General features: G+C 37.2%; 1 protein-coding gene across 1 annotated transcript; it reads left to right on the top strand.

Moving 5' to 3' along the window:
• The first annotated feature begins 1,189 nt into the window (after window positions 1–1,189).
• LOC311296541 (olfactory receptor 51I2-like) lies at window positions 1,190–2,665 on the top strand. Its single transcript, XM_084418369.1, has one exon. The coding sequence runs from the start codon at window positions 1,494–1,496 to the stop codon at window positions 2,409–2,411; it is 918 nt and encodes a 305-aa protein (XP_084274495.1). The 5' UTR covers window positions 1,190–1,493; the 3' UTR covers window positions 2,412–2,665.
• Window positions 2,666–18,111: the final 15,446 nt, after the last annotated feature.

Genomic DNA, 18,111 nt, shown 5'->3' with positions numbered 1-18,111 from the left:
ACGTCGGTCTCCTCGGCTGTGAAGCGCTCCTCGCGTGCGCCTGGCAAATCCGCCGTTATAATAGGAATCCGCTTTAGAACAAGCGCGCCTGCTCTTAAAGGGAATGTGCCCAAACCACACCTATGAATAATGAAGCTACTTCAGACCAACCCCTTTTAGATTTGCGCCAGGCGCAAGAGTCATTTATCCCGCCGGGAAAATAGCAACAGCGCCAAGACTCTCCCACAAAGTTACTTGCGCTTTGCGCTTTGACACTTGCGTTTCAGATCGTTAAAATAGGACCCCCTGCGTGCACGTACAAGTGTGGCTTGCAAAAACAGTTTAAGCAGCCAGAGAAAAACTAATTGCAAAAATGTAAGGGTCAGCATCCCAACTAAAGCAAACACTGATCTCTATAATGGTAGCTTCAAACCAAACATTTTCAGTTAAAAATCTCAATAACTTCTGTAGATGAATGACAGAAATAAAGTCATACGGGTTAATAATAAGTGTAAGAATGTGTAATGGCTGGAAGTTAGTTGTAGTTCTTGTGTTTCTCTATTTCCTGTGTTCCGCTTTCCTTCAGTGATTCTGCTTGTTAACAGCACGTTCATCACTAATGATGATCAACAATAACTTACATATTCACATAATTATCTCACTGCAACACTGCGTCAATGTTACTTTTACTCTTTATAGTGTGGGAATATCTTTATTTAAAATATATTTTTTAGTTGTCTCAAAATAAATAAGTTCTCAGTAATACTTTGCTCACATTATTAGTGCATTCAATATTTAGTTAATACATTTAAACGACAAATGGTCAATTTACGGCAGTCGGTTTCTGCAAGTGAAATTAGTTAACTAGTATTAGTTAATTAGTTTTAATTTAGTGCATGGTATTTTAATAGTAACATACTGTAGATTACATTAAATAACTGTACAATTAACAGTAAATTACTGGCAAAAGTATTGTATCACTCTGGCCAATGGTGACTTCACGCGCATACCCTCTATTTGCAAAAAAAACAACAACAACAAAGAGGCCTCTCAAGACATATCAGATGCTATAAGAACACTAGCATAATGGTGACTCACAGTTCTTGCAACAATGGTTATTTTGAGCTGTATCACAGAAGGTATTTCAATTTTGTAATGTGTGTTTTAAGGTATAGAAAAACTTGGCTGATGTTCAAAATACATTTCAAAGTTGTTTATTGGTGTTTATACAAATCTATTTTTAAACCAAATTAACCTGAAGATTATATGTATACAGAATTCTTTAAAGTAAATATTAATCTAATGCTAATTTATAAATATATTATTGTTCATTGATAATTAATGTGTGTTCATAATTAATGAATTATGTTAACATATTTAACTTTATTGTTCTAAAGTTAATAATGCAAACTGCTGTTTTTTTTTTAATGTTTTTTTTTTTTAATGATTAAAAATCATAGAAACATTGTGTACTTTCTTCTTCAGGTCAATGAAGTAACTCTGCCTGAAGCAAAATGGAAAATGGGACATTTTTTTACTTGATGTTGTTTGAAAATCTCGGGTACAAAAGATATGCTTTCTTCAGTTTAGGATTTATTCTCTACTGTGCTATCATATTATTTAATGTCCTTATTATGCTTGCAATATCTCTGGAAAGGACTTTACACCAGCCCATGTACATTCTGATTTCATGTTTGTCTATCAACTCTGTGTTTGGAACAGCTGGCTTTTTCCCAAGAGCACTGACAGACTTACTGTCTGATACACACTCAATCTCCCTTGAAGCATGTATCTTACAGTCTGTTGTAATTTTCACGTATGCTGCAAATGAATATAAAATATTAATGTTAATGGCAATTGACAGATTTGCTGCAATCAGTAAACCTTTACAATACCACAACATAATTACACCAAGGTTTCTAATTGTTTCAGTAGGTATAAACTTGGCTTATCCAATTATTTTACTTAGTATTTGTGGTCTTTTAAGTATAAAACTGAGAATGTGTGGTAACAAATTGTTTAAGGTGTACTGCCACAACTATGAAGTAGTCAAGCTTTCTTGCGAAAGAACAATAATTACTAATGTTTTTGGTTTGTTTATATTAATCACAACTACTGTCATCCCTTTAAGTTTAATATTATATTCTTATGTAAACATTTTTATTGTTTGTCAAAAAAGCTCATCACAGTTCAAGGGCAAAGCTTATCAAACTTGTATTCCACACATAGTGGTCCTTTTGAATTTCTCAATTGCTGTTATTTCTGAGGTCACTTTGAGTCGAATGATGACCTTAGAACTTCCCATATGGCTGTCAGTTTTTCTTTCACTGGGGTTCCTTATTATACCACCCATCCTGAACCCCCTTGTTTATGCTTTAAACCTACCTGATATTCGCAAAAAAATTATTTCTCTTATAAACCCCTTCAGGTAGATGTTTTTTTCTATTTTTTTTTCTTTTTTTTTTCTGATGTAATAAATGTTACACAGAATAATATACAGACTATTATTATTATTATTATTATTATTATTTTTAAGAATTGTAACCAAATTAAAAGTTTCCCATTCTAAAGTTATGCCTTCCATGCTACATTTCAATGATTGCAGTTGGACCAAATGGACCATATTAGGGGTGCAATGGTATGAAGCCACATTTTGCCCACTTTTTGTCTCATCACACACAAAATACCTTTGCGACAGCATCAGAGAAGAAAACTTTCAGAGAAATGTGTGTGTGTGTGTGTGTGTACTTCAACCATGTAGATATTTATAATAATCACTTTACATCCAATATTGTGAAACTGACTGCCCCTGTATGTGTGAAGGTTACTGTGTTTCCCTGTTCTCTGGAACAGGGAAATGAGCATAGAAGCATATATTATACAGTTTGTACAGTATAGACATCATTATGTCTATCATAATGACTATGGAATGTCCCCATAAAACATGAAAACCAAACGTGTGTGTGTGTGTGTGTTAACCATTTAGCTCTTTGTTATATTCACCTTACATCTAATATTGTGAAACTGACTGTCCCTTTATATGTGCTAAGGTTAGTGTGTCTCCCTGCACTCTGGAAGTAAACAAGAAATGAGCACAAAGCTGAATCCAGCTACTTATTCATCTGTAACTAATTGATGCGTGAACCTCCACGCAACGCTTTTTTTTTATATTAGCACAGTGCAGCTAATATAAAGTTAAGGAAACTAAAAAACCCAGCGAAATATATGTCTACTACCTCAGATTTATCGTTTGATCTGTACGTTAGCATCGGGGAATAACATTATAATGTCTTTCAAAGTAGAGAAAGCTGCTTACATGTACAAAGGTAACTGTGAAGAATTAAATGTATACACAGCCTAATTATAAAAAAAAGATAGCCTAATAATTAGTTTAAATTAATTAATTAAAAAAGTTAAATTGTTATTATTCTGAAGGCCTCGTTTACACTGCAGGCCTTGATGCCCAATTCTGATTTGTTACCTTTATCCGATTTTTTTGACCGTCCGTTTACTCGTTCTTATCACTCCATATCCGATTCATGCGTTTACACTTTCCATACTATCTGAAACATCGCGCATGCTTAAAGGGTTAAATTCTCTTGCACAAATGGACGAACGCGAATATGCTTGATGCTAGCTCTGTGATATAAGCAAAGTTCGCCAAACATCAGCATGATTTTGAAGCAGAGGAGAACGAAAAGTGCCATCATTGCAGCCTGTGCATATGCTTCAGTTATTGTGTGCGAGAGAGATCTCAGGAATAGTAGGAGCATATTATGTGTAAATATTGGCTTTAACAAGGAACAGTGGGTCCGAAATTTTAGGATGAGCAAGCCAACCTTTAATATGTTGTGTCAACGTCTGTCCACATTCCTCTCCTACCCATCCGTTCCTTTGCAGATGCACGTCCGGGTTTCTCTCGTCATTAAACCACGGACACATAGCCTAATGCCTCAGAAAACCCAATCTGCCTGTTTACACGACAGTCGCATTGGCACATATCTGATTTATTTCCACATATGAATGAGGCCTGAAACCGATCTCGAAATATCTGAATGCCATTGGATAAGTTGTGTCAAAAGGGAGGCCATCTGTCTTAGACTTTGAAAACCCCTGAACTATAGGAGCACACAAGGCTTGCAGGCTCGTATCAGTTGGAGTCAGGAATGAGACATAGGTGGAGTATACAAATAGTAAAATCAATTTTATTCATTAAAATGATACAAACAATAAAAAAAATAAAAAAATAATAAAAAAAAACGCCATCAACAATAAGAGAGATAATAAAAATTGGACACTTCCTTCCTACAGAAATTGGGTTGGGTTCGGCAAACAAACGACGAACTACAGTAAAGTAGGCCTATAGGACATAAACGGTTTTGTGTTTATAGCCTAATAGTTATTGTGTTTGCAGACTGTAGTTGTAGCCTATTATTTCGGTTATCAGACATAATGTAGGCTTTTTTTTTTTTTTTCTGTTCTATTCTTCTATTTACATGATCTAAAGAAACAATCTCATTGCAGTTGACGAGATACCATAGGCCTATTAAAATTATAAAAGATAAAAATATAACAAACCCAACAAGAAGCTATACAAATAATATAGCTGCGAGCAGCGATTACGGGCCCAAGCCGGTGGCACCGCAACCCATATCTATTGCCTCTACCTTTGCGCGAACAGGACGTACTTGGCCTTGCCCCACCACCTTCCCCAAATAGGTAACGGTGGCTTTGGCAAATTCACATTTTGACAAGTTAATAGTTAAATTGGCAGAGACAAAACGATCAAACAGTGCTCTAATCTGAGTCAAGTGTTCCTCCCAAGTTTGACTAAAAACAACGACATCGTCTAAATATACAGCGCAGCCACTCAAACCAGATATAACGCGATTCATTAAACGTTGAAACATAGCGGGAGCGTTACGCAATCCGAAACTCATGACCTTGTAGGAAAATAAGCCTGAAGGCGTAATGAAATCAGAAATCTCTCGAGCTCTTGCAGTTAAAGGTACCTGCCAGTAACCTTTTAGAAGATCAAATTTGCTCACAAATCTAGCATTTCCCACTTGATCGACACAATCCTCGATTCGAGGCAGTGGGAACGAATCAGGCTTCGTTATGGCATTTATCTTTCGGTAGTCCGTACAGAACCTAAACGAGCCATCAGGTTTATTCACTAGTAAAGATGGCGAAGCCCAACTAGAAAAAGAAGATTCAACGATGTCATTTTTCAACATATACTCGATTTCATCATCCAATTGTTTTTTCTTATTCGCCGATACTTGATAATAACGCTGACGAATTGGAGTTGCATCTCCCACATCAATATCGTGCTCTATTAGACCTGTACAAGAAGGAGTATCAGAAAACAATGTAACATACTCAGTTGTCAAGTTAGCCAAATCAGTGCGCTGTACATTCGTTAGATGACTAAGCCGAAAATGTAAAGAACTTAATGCTTCCGAATTTTTAAGACGGGCCTGAAGAACGCAATTCAAAGATTGAACCAATTCAACACTGTCATTAACCCCCTGGGGTCGGCGGTATCGCCGGCGATACCAGCTCGCTTTTTTTTTATCAGTGTAAAAGAGACTCATAAATACTCTGTTGACTTTGATTTTCCATAGGAGTTTCATACATCAATCTCTCCTGTTAAGTGTGTATTTGTTTTGTGTATACTCACAATAAAAACAAAGTGTTGTGCTTTTTGCCAAATAAAGAAAAATAAACACGAAGCGAGTTCTGCCTTCTCTCTGTCAGTGTAGTCCATTCTGAAACGCGTCCGAAAATGAACCATAACTCAGCGAATACTCAGTCAAACAGTCACACAGGCATGAAGCTTGAATTCTCTTCTTTTAACCCTCTGGGGTCTGAGCTGTTTTCTGGGCCCTGGAGGTGTTCTGACATGCTCTGACATTTGTGCTTATTTCTGTTACTTGTGACATTTTCATGGCTAAAGTCTAATTACACTGTATTCAGCACAAACTCTGCTACAATAATATATCAGCAGCATGTGTGTAAAAGTTTGTTGTTTTGAGATAATGACATTTATGCGTGGTTTGTGAAAATACAAAAAAAAATTCTCACTGAAATAAGGTCATGAAACCCATACTGATTATTTCTTCACAAGACTTTTGAAAATTGTATGACGTAGCCTAGAATATTTGCTCTAAAACTATGTGAAAATCACCCTGACTGCTCATTCAGATACGACAATATATTGATTTAAAAATGTTACGACGTGTTTTGTGTGAAAAAGCTTTATGCGGGAGCTCATTAATATGTAAGCTTTTCACACCTGAGAAAGGCAAAGACCCTCCCCTAATGGCCCTATTAGGAGCTATCAGGCCCTATCATTCTGAGCAACCTTGCACAAAGAATGAGGAGATTTAAAAAATAATGGCTTTTAGATTTTTTTTTATTTATTTACAACACAACATAATCCAAAAATACACAACAAATGACAAAAAAGCACTCATTGAAAACAATGATCCAAAGACAGAGACCTTTGTGCCATTCCTAAAAACATTGTACATACCTTTCATTTCCAAGGTGTTTGATTTTCACTTTACCATGTTCATGTACAGAGACTCATGTGAATGTTGAAGTCAGCAGGACTCAGCATCTGGGCCCTGAAAGAAAAAAAAAGTGAACATACTGATATCAAGAGAAAGGCCTGCACGATTTTGGGAATACATTTTAGATTTTTCTGGTTAAAATTGCTTTTTAAAATTCACAGAATACACACACACACACACATAAATGTTTCCAACAATATATAATATAATGAACACCAGGTTTGTTGTGCCTTGTAGGCATAGGCTATGCGCAGTGCTGCATAAAATAATAATAACAATAACCTATAGCAGCCTATAAATCTTCCAAAATATTTCAGTAACAACTAAGCTAGAGAAAAATATATTGATTATCATGTTACTTCAAATGTTTCCATTCGTTATGATGATATGAAATGAGATAATAGTAAAAACATGAAGCCGTTTGGTGCTTTTCAAACGCAATCGCGATCCAAAATATGATACATTCAAACGCGATCGCGCTCAAATATAAAACATTATGGTTACCATATACATATCTACATTTGAGCAGATATCCACAAACACAGTAACAGTAAACACGGGTCTAAATATTATAATATTCACCATATATCTAGCAACAGTTCAACTGCAATGTGAAATTTATGCAACAATAACAAACTAATATGTAAGAATTTCTTACCTTACATCTTTCTTGTCTTCAAATCGCGTTCTTCTTCTTCTGAGGTAGCCTAAATCCAATGTAAGCTCACGGCGCGTCTTTCAAACTCGACGAAAAGCAGAGACTTGTGAAGTGTTTTGGTGTTTTGTTTTTGCGGTAATGAGCGCGTTCGCGTTCCATGTGGAGATTTGCATGTCAATCTCTTTTGCGCGAGTGGGCGTGTTCAAATTAAAAATAATTAGGAAGCGTTTGAGAAGCTGGACATCTTGTTGGTTTTATACAAATTACTTAAACAGAGAATATTTGTTTTCAGTTTGAATCCGATCATTTAAAAGTACACACTTAAATGTTTATAAAGGTATATGGCTCATAAATGTGTGACAAGTATTCGCTGAGTTTTGTTTCAGTTTATAGACGTGCTCAAGAAAAAAAAGTTCACCGCAACGGAGAGGCAGAACGCACACCCTGTTTATTTTCTTTATTTTACAAAAGCACAATGTTTTGATTTGATTGTAAGTGGACACATACAAAAGTAAAAATATCACAGATTCTTTTTTTATATTTCTTTTTTCTGTATGACCATAAATGACGGAGTAATTTAAGTTTATAGTGCTACAATGTGAAGAAAATCCAGCAAAACGCGCCGGTGCGTTTGCCGACCTCAGAGGGTTAAATGAAGTAATTTTTATAAAAAACAAATATTCTCAGTTTATGTAATCTGTATGAAAAGAGCGAGATGTCAGTCGTTCTCATCTCAGCTAATTATTTTTAATGTGACCCCGCCCACGGAGAGCGCGTGCTATTCAAACGCAAATGACTGAGGCAATCCATGCAAACTGTGAACGCCCCCATATCAGCTCGAGAAAACACATCAAGCTTATTCAGATCATTGTACTTGTTTACACCGTCTCGCAGCGCTGTGAGGAATAATACTATCGTAATAATAATAATGGAAAATGTACCTCAGAAGTATGGGTATTTCGAGGAGCAACGGATCCTGAGCTATGGAATACTGTAGTAAGTTTTTTTCGCGTTTCTGTGTGTGTGTGAATGAATGAACGAACGAACGAACGGCAGAGATGCGCGCTGTTTACCACAACTGGCAAAAAGACGGTTTAAATTTGAATCGTGTTTCTGTGTGTGAATTAATGTTTCGCTTTTAGCAAACTGTATTGCTATACTGAGTAAAAATCGACTGAAATATGTTGAAATACAATTTATTTGTATAAGCAACGTATTAAACTGCAAATTAACATTTATATTTCTTATAATAAAAAAGAAAGATCTATGTTACAGACATATGAAAGACAACATTTCGTTGATTAGTTTTGGATAGATTATACATTTTTACTGTAAAATATCTGCCACCTCAAATAAGCTTTTGTTTGCCAATTTTTGCTCATATGTTAAATATAGTATGTTTTGTCAAAAATAAAGTAATCAAATAATATGTTATAGTGTTTATTCCAATGTAGCCTAGGCTATATTCAAGTAATGAATCCTTAACTTTGAAATATGTATGATAAAATGTATACTTTAGTTTTTACAAAGAAAGATTACGCTTGAATTGTTGTTGTAATTGTAACCTTTTTAATAAAAAATAAATAAATATATATTTACAAGGTAGATGTAAACAAACTATTAAAAGGTAAATATAAGCCTTTTCTTTAAATAAGTTTTATTGTGTTTTATTAGTGACAAATTTGGGGAGAGGATAAATATTCCAAAACTGAAAATACAGTATGAGAATTAACTGCACAATTACTAGACATGTTTTCCTTGGATATTATAGGCCAATTTGCAAGCACAATTTGAAATTGCATTCTTTCTTGTGGCTCAGTGACACACCTGAATGAATGGTTCATTAAGTATGCGGGCCCCATTGTCTCCTCAGGTGCGAACCACTAAATATGCATGATGGTGTTGGATCGTTGACGCCCCCCTCGCATATTGCCTTTCCAAACAGAAAGTGTTTTGCAAAATTGAAATCAATGTATTGTGTTATGTGAATGATTAGGCAGGATGATTTCCACATCATTTTGAAGAAAAAAACCCTAGGCGACAACATCCATTAGTCAAAAGTCTTATTGACACATATTTAGTATGTGTTTTGTGGCCTTATTTCAGAAACTTTAGTTTTTAGTTTTTTCAATAACCATGCATAAACATTATTCTCTCAAAAATACAAACATGTACATTCATGTTGCTCACATATTATGGTAGCCCTGTTTGTGCTAAATAGAGTGTAATTACACCTTTGCCATTAATATGTTTATAAGCAACTGAAAAAAGCACAAATGTCAGGGCATGTCAGAACATCTCAAGGACCCCAAAAACACCTCAGAACCCAGAGGGTTAACAGATAAATCTGCAAGCATAACAGGTTTAATAAAAGAATCAGGCACACCAACTTGGTCTTCATTTGTCATAAGGTCATCAAAATCTTTACAAGCATAATAAGGCTTTAACAAATTTACGTGACACAATCTTGTCTTTTTTTTTTTCAATCTGGCGTATTAATCAAATAATTCAGCTCAGAAATCTGCCAAGCAACAGTATATGGTCCAACAAACTTAGCCTGAAACGGTGATCCAACAACAGGCAACAACACTAGTACCTGGTCACCAGGTTGAAACGAACACAACTCTGTTCGACGATCAAAAAGTAGTTTCATTCGACCCTGAGATTTGTGCAGAGATGCCTTAGCCAATTGGTTCGCCTCATAAACTCGTCTACGAAAATCACTAACATATGACAAAACGTTTTTCGGTGGATCAGACTTTTCCCAGTCAGCTGACAAAACAGCCAACGGACTTCGCACATCGTGTCCAAAAACAAGGTAGTTCGGACTGAACCCAGTACTTTCTTGTGCAGCTTCCCGAGCCGCCATCATTAACCAAGGTAGACCAGTTTCCCAGTCCTTACCCATTTGAACACAGTACGACCTCAAAAGAGATTTTAACGTTTGATGAAACCACTCCCTGACTTTGGGCATGATAAGCACTGGAGAGGTTATGTTGAATATGAAGTTGTTTCAACATTTGACCGAACAAATTAGAAGTGAAATGACTTCCCTGATCAGATTGAATAACTCGTGGTATTCCAAATACTGAAATGAACTGAGTGAGCGCCTTTAAGACTGATTTTGTGGTTACAGAACGTAAAGGATATGCAGCAGGATATCTAGATACTTGGCACATAATTGTAAGCAAATATTCACTACCTGCTTTTGACCTAGGCAAGGGGCCGACACAATCTACAATGAGATGCTCAAACGGTTGACTAATGACTGGAACTGGATAAAGTGGAGCAGGTTTCAAAGATTGATTTGGTTTTCCAGTAAGCTGGCATGTGTGACAAGATTTAATGTATTTAGATACATCACGCTTTAATTTCGGCCAAAAGAAATGTTTCAAAAGTAACTTGTACGTCTTTTCACTCCCATGTGGCCAGACGTATCATCTGCGGTCTGTAACACTAGCTGCCGGAGAGACTGAGGAATTACAATCTGCACCATAGGATCACCAATCGCAAACTCTCCCTGTGGCACCCATTTCCGAACGAGCAATCCTTCGTTTAGGTAATACCCAGATGAAAGATTCTCAATTGTGTCATACGAGCAGCCACTTCCACTTCTCCCTGGACCAACACAGAATGCAAAACAATTTTATGAAGTGGAACAGACATAACATTCAGGCCAATGCCCTTAATCAGCACATTACTCCCAATGTAAGAAACAGCTGAAAAAGGCAACGCAGACTCTAACACAAAGGATTCTGCTGATCCTGTATCACGTAGAATATTTACTGGTACGGTTTGTGTGGAATCTACCATTCTAACAGAACCCTTTGTAATGAAAGGAGTAAATGCTGAAACACATGGCGAGCAATTTTCTTGCACGTTCACTGTTGAACCAGTCACAGCCAAAGCCACAGACTTTACAGGAGACAAAGGTTTAGATTTCAGTTTAGAATTGTCAGTTTTTGCTTTCAATAACAGGCATTCATTCTTCCAGTGACCAAACTCATGACAATAATTACACATATTCGCTCTGTCTTTTTCTTCAATAGATCTATGCCACTGTGCATTGGATGAATCATGCATAAACCTGGAAAATTTGCTCGAACTTTGCAATGGTTCTTTTTTAAAGTTCTCTTCACCAGATCTGTAACCAAAAACAGTTTTATGAGAAAATGAAAATTCATCAGCCATGACGGCCGCCTCATACGCAGTATCAGGTTTACGCTCGCTAATGTAAGTTGCAATACGATCTGAAATGGAACTCTTGAATTGTTCAAGCACCATTAATTATTTTAAATCGTCAAGTGTTTTTACATCAGAAGCTACACACCAACGATTAAAATACACAGAAAAATTGTGTACAAAGTCAACATACGTCTGCTTTTCACTTTTCTTCCAGGACCTAAACCTTTGTCTATAGACCTCTGGAACCAGTTCATAAGTCCTCAAAACTGCTGCTTTTACAGCTTGATAATCGGAAGCATCCTCTAGACTAAGGGAAGAATACGCTTCTTGGGCTCTGCCTGTAAATCCAGACTGCAGCATGAACGTCCGCTCTTCATCTGGCCAACGTCGCGCATCTGCAACACGTTCAAACAATAAAAAGAAATGCTCGACCTCTTTCTCATCAAATTTAGGAATTAACTTCATATTTCTCACCGCATCAAACTTGCATGAACTTGAACCACGTTCTGACTCTCCAGTTAAAGGAAGTTTACCATCTCGTATTAAATCTAAACGATAACGTTCAAGTTCAAGTTGTTGCTGTTGCAACTGGACTTTAGAAAATTCAATACGATTTTGCGCTTCTAACAGCTTTTCTTTCATTTCCGTTTGAATGATCAACAATTGCTTTTGTTGTTCAAATGTTAAATGAGACTGTGTTGATGCCGCGCTGACAAAAGTTAACGGGTCTTCTGAAGATTTAGACTCTAGAATACCACGTTCAATTAGCTCTGTCTTTACCAAGGTTTTAACCTGATCCTTTAGACATTTATCTTGACTCATCAGATTAATTTTGTAGTATTCTGCAAGTTCTACAGTTGATCCTTGGTTAAATCATTTAACAAGCTTTCGGACGGCACATTAACAAATTCCTGAACGTTGGAGGTCATTATGACAAATGTATGGTTACTAAATTTTCAAAAATATTTTAGAGACAGAAGTTGGAACAAGCAATTCCCTCAAACTAATATTGAAACGACCTAAACTCATCCCTATTCTTCATACAGTTACTTGCAGCGGGTTTTTATACACTGTAAACCAGTGTTTGCAATAGCAACCAATTTACGAGTCACTACTACAAACACGGACGTGTTCCCGAGACAAATGCTCTAACTGCTTTCACCGTACAAAAATAATAAAATAAAATAAAAAAAGACCGGAACATCCTGTTAAGGATATCCCGCTAAACCTACACAGGGAAAAGCCTATTCCAAAACAATTATCTCTTCAAATATACAAACAGTAGCCAATACTTACCAAAACTCCCATAAAACAACCAGCCAAAACAACCAAACCAACCACTAAAAATCCTCCACAGGTTTTTACTTAACGAATATTATTGGGGAAAAAAATATTTCTAACGAATGAATCATCAATTTAACGAAATGAACTATTTAAACAAATAATGAGTCTCCAAATACATCACTCTAAACAAAACCGCGGATGAACGTGCACATTTCTCTTACCAAACCAAATTGTCAGCTACCAAACAAATTGGACACATATTTATCACTTAAACGGAGCGTCCATATTTATCACACTAACAAACTACGAACAAATCTTTATCAACTAATAATTAACCGGACGACACAAACTACAAACGAATCTTCATCAAATAACAATTGGCTGGACGAGCCCCCATATTTGTCACGACCGGCTCAAAGCCGTGACAAATAAGTGGAGGACTTAATAAAGGTTGGTAAAGTTGCAACAAGTTTTTATTAACAAAAGTAAGAAAATAGGTAAAACGGGAAATCAATTACAAAATAACTAACCATTTCTGTCTGACAAACGATGTTAAAGTGTCAGACAGAACCAAGCTCAAAATTAATACAAAGGAAAACATAATCAAATCAAACAAAACAGAAAACAAACAAAACAAACGGGAGAAAACAAGTCTCACAACGTCTCTCAGCACTGGAGCTCTCCGAAGCACACTCAACATTCTCAAAGCCTAAGCTTATATACAGGTGAACATCATTCTCTTGATGGCCCTGCACAGGTGTACATCATTCTCCTGATGAGTCTCCCAGCCAGACCCACCAGTCGACAACAGCAGGCACAATCAGAGACTCGTCACACAAGTCATTGATGGTTTAAAATGAACAATAATGTATTTATAAATGAACATTAGATTATTTATTTTAAAGAAGTGTGTATACATATAATCTTCAGGTTCATTTGGTTTAAAAACAGATTTGTGACACATCAATAAACAACTTTGAAATTAATTTTGAACATCAGGCAAATATTTGTATACCTTAAAACATACATTACATAATTGAAATACCTTCTGTGATACACCTTGAAATAACCACTAGTGCAAGAACTGTGTCACCATTATGCTAGGTTTCTTATAGCATCTAGGATGTCTTAGGAGAAACCTTTTATTTTTTTTTATTTTTTTTTTTGAGTAGGGGGAGGCTGCAGACCTGGACCTGGTAGATATACGCCCCAGGCAGTTTTACCCCTCTTAAGTTCCTGATGTGTCCAGTAGGGGGAGGCTGTACAGCGACACAAATTGAGGCATGTTAAATAATCTGCTAAAGTAATTGTTGTTTAGCAATGATGCAACATTTATTATTTACAAATGATAGCTTGATAAAGCTAGGGTAGGTAGATATCAATTAATTTCTATATATCAATGGATGGGTCCATAATTTATTTAGAGAGACAAAAAGTTCTTGACGGTCAGGTTGATGTTCTGTCTGGCTCAAACTTAGCTAACCACGTGCAAGTTTAGCTGCCCCAGGTCTTCTCTACTCACTTTCAAAATTCATTTTCTTTTGTTGCCTTTCTTTAGTTTGCGTGAAAAGGCCTCTTCTGGTAATACCCTGTTTACTCCTTACATTAAAACATACTCCACATCCCAGCAAACACAGAACGTTGGCACAACGTAGCCAACCTTCTAACAACGTTTTAACAACATGGCCAAAAGGTTGCTATAACTACGTTGTGTGGTGAAGTTGTTACAGCGTTGTCACAATGTTGACATTAAACAATCGTTCAGGGCCATTGCTTAAGGTTGTGCCTAGGGTGTCTTGACAACCACTGGACTACATAATGTACTCGTCACTGCCCTGAAGCGGGAAAATCAGCCTTTTAAATTCCAACCACCTGTTGTTGGGCTCATTGTGTTCTCATTCCTCATCGAGCAAGGATACGTGAGTATTGCGTTTAGCCTACCTCAGCTATCAAACACAACCTACAGCTTTAATTTCTAATGTGATTAATGAAGCATCGCTCGCACTGTTTAGTTTTTCCGCTATTTAGTCTCATTCGTTTCTTTGCTCCTCTGGATTTGTGGATGTTTCGGTGACACCTGCTCGGCTACTGTCTGCCATACAGACCCGGGATTGTTCATTAAATGTTCTGATCTGCCTTTGCTTTTCATGTTTTATTTATTATACTTAAAATAAATGTGTATTCGTTTATTTCTTTCTTTTTTTCACAAATGTATGACTTTTGGAAGTGCAATTTGATTATATGCAATTTTAATAAAGTTGAATTAACGAAACCTGTCATTTTTACTCTTCAAAGTGTAGGCTACACTTGCAGGTGTTGATAGCCCCATTCAATAATAATATAGATAAACAATAAACGATAAAAAGTATAATTATCTAACAAAATACACCATATAAAAATATTGCCAGAACGTCGTCTCTCAGTTGCTGAATGTCGCGCAATAACGTTGCTACAGCCCTGTCACGTCTTACAATTCTACGTTGTTACAATGTTGCGAGCACGTATACAGCGACGTTGCCATAGCAGAAATGCAACGTGCCACAGACGTTGCCACAACGTAAATGTGTTTGCTGGGATGGTTTTTGGGGCAACATTACAGTTAGGGCTAGGCGATATATTGCATTACATTGTTATGCGCATCTCGTCAGTAAAGCCGATTCCTTGATTAGTAGTAAATCGCCATCACCTGCTTTCAGATGGAGCGGCATTTACTACACAGAGCCGTAGTTCACTGACAAGCTGAGCCATATCACATTAATTATCATGGACGTATCGCCTGCGATTACTAATGCAATATGGCGTAATTGATGTTATGTATGTATTATTTCTGAATTGGCTTTTAATCATTTACTTGTGTAATTGGCATGATACATTTTACCTGACAAATAAATGTTACATCTTGATTTATTCTGAAGTTTTCTGAAATCATTATTTTAGGAGACTATGAGGAGGCTGGTGCTACCGCAGCTCTGTGTCCAGGATAGGTCAAACTAATGGTGCCTTCACGTGCTATGGAAAAGATGATGTTTTCCACTTGTGAACTGGTATTCACCAGTGTGTTGTGTTCAAGTGCTTTTGTTGTCGTAATGTAGGTAAAAAAATTTGACTCACAGATCCAGACCTGTTATTTGGCTAAAACGTAAAAGTCAGTAAATCATGGTGTCGCTGGCGTACACTACAGACAAAATACATTCACATGAGTAAATTGCCTGACCGCTCATTACTAGGAGGCTCCTATTGACTGCTAGCTAGCATCTGCTCTGGGTAGGTAACACCAAACCATAACGGTATTTTTAAAACTGACACTGAGTGTTAACACATTATATTACAATTGTTAATGACACAACATTGTATAGGCTACAAAAACTATCCGCTAACAGCAGCAAAAAAACGTTTAGTTGTGTGCAATGCTTATTCACGACTCTTGCGTTGCTCTCCGCCATTTTGAAAAGGTCAAAGGTTATCTCATCTTGGCAACTCGTACATCAAAATATTCTACGAGTTGCCCAGTGGAAAATACCACATGAGGGGGTGTTCATGTGCATTTTCCACGTCGGCTTTTGGTATTTACCATAATTACCATAGCACGTGAAGGCACCATAAAGGCGCATATGAACGGAGCAGTAGGCATGTCATCTGAAGACCTTTTGATTTCTGTCTGTCACTGACTTGGCAAGATGTATGGAAGTGGCTAAATAAACTACACTTTTTTGTATGAGTGAGCAGTAGGCAACCGACTTAAGAGATATTAGCAAACCCTGCACCCTCTGACCAAGATCAGACTGGCGAGGCTGTGTCCGTGAGATCCACGTAAGAGCTGAAAATACACACACGCATTATGCCTTCGCCCAGGCCATTGGATTCCGTCTTTGGGCCAATGGGTGGTCCTTACAAACACACAAAAGACACATTTATAATAGGCATATATGTATGTAAATCTCTTCTAAAGAGTTCAACTGCACACTCACTCAAATAGTTTGATTATTTGGATACATCCAAATGTAACATTATGGAACTTTTCCTTATCAGCATTACCTAGTTCCCTTCAACAGGTATCTTAAAGGATTCAAAGGAAGACAGAGGCTGGTATACAAAAAATAATATCTTACTTTATTATCACAAATGGTATAGTTAAAATATTGAAGGTTGGCAAATAATACTGTCCATAGGCACACAAATGGCCAACAGCAAAACCTCACTATCACACAGTGTATCAAATACCGCAATCAAAAACACAGCACCCCCAATATGGAAACCCTGTACACAGCAAGCTCAAACTGAATAATACATGAGAAACCACCCCAAATCTACGCTAGAGGCTAGCTTTGGGTAAGTGTTGCGCAATGTTATGATACTGTTTGCCAGACCATTCATCAAAAACCACCCCTTCAGGAAAGCAAACAAAACAACAAACAAAACAAACAAAATGTACAATACACCTTGGAGGTACAATACAGTTCTCACATTTATAATAGGGGAAAGCGGCAATTACACCCCGAAGCACTCAGTTTCTTGCACTTAGGATCCCCGCTCCTAGTTGTATTAATTACTGGTGCTCCACTCGGAGAATAGCTCTATTAAAGGACGATCTCGTTTACCGAGCTCTCTGAGTTGCACGCAACAGTCAAGAAACAGCTGCTTACCGTTCCTGCTTAAAGCTACGACAGCAATTCGCCCGTATGAATGAAAAGCTCTCGTTGCTCCAGCTCGCCGCGTCCCTGCTTTTGATTGAGAACAAAGGCGATGCGCTGACCAGTTACTCGTCCAACTTTTAACAAGCTGCGCCTGACGCGAAGATAAACTTCTGCTATAAATAACTTTTCAGCTCGCATTTAACGCACGCTGACCGGGCCAACCAAAACGATTCATCCACCCTGCACACTGCTTTTATCTACTTCCTAGTGGAAAACTAAGCACAGGAAGTTAGCCTGCAACAAACTCCCTCTATAGGACTGTAGTAAGTATAGATAGCCTACATAGGCGTCTAAATCCCAACTAAAACACTTAATCTGGTCACATCCACCCCAGCTTTGAGAACTCGCTGTCTCGGTGAGGGAATCCCCCGTTCTACTTATACCCAAGGTCTAAATCTTACTAAAAAGGGAGTAGGGGTTGTGCGTCTACCCTGAATTGAGTGGGGGAACGGATTCTGACAACTGTTTTTCTTTTTGCCGTCGGATTCTGTTCCCCCCATATTTCTGACACACTGAGGTTCTTATATGTATCAAATTGATGCTGTTTAAGCTCCATACACTCACAAAAATAGAATCAGCATTTTTTAAGCCATTACATCAACACCTCTCATAATGGGAGTGGGGGAACGGATTTCGACAGCTGAACTATTTGCCGTCGGATTCCGTTCCCCCTGTGTTTCGTACACAATAAGGTTCTAATTTTTATCAAATTGAAAGAAGTTACTAGTCTCAA

This window comes from Rutilus rutilus, assembly GCF_951802725.1.
Source record: "Rutilus rutilus genome assembly, chromosome: 9".
Lineage (NCBI taxonomy): Eukaryota > Metazoa > Chordata > Actinopteri > Cypriniformes > Leuciscidae > Rutilus > Rutilus rutilus.
Note: the sequence above shows the minus strand (reverse complement) of the source record. Positions and strands in the feature narration are given on the sequence as shown.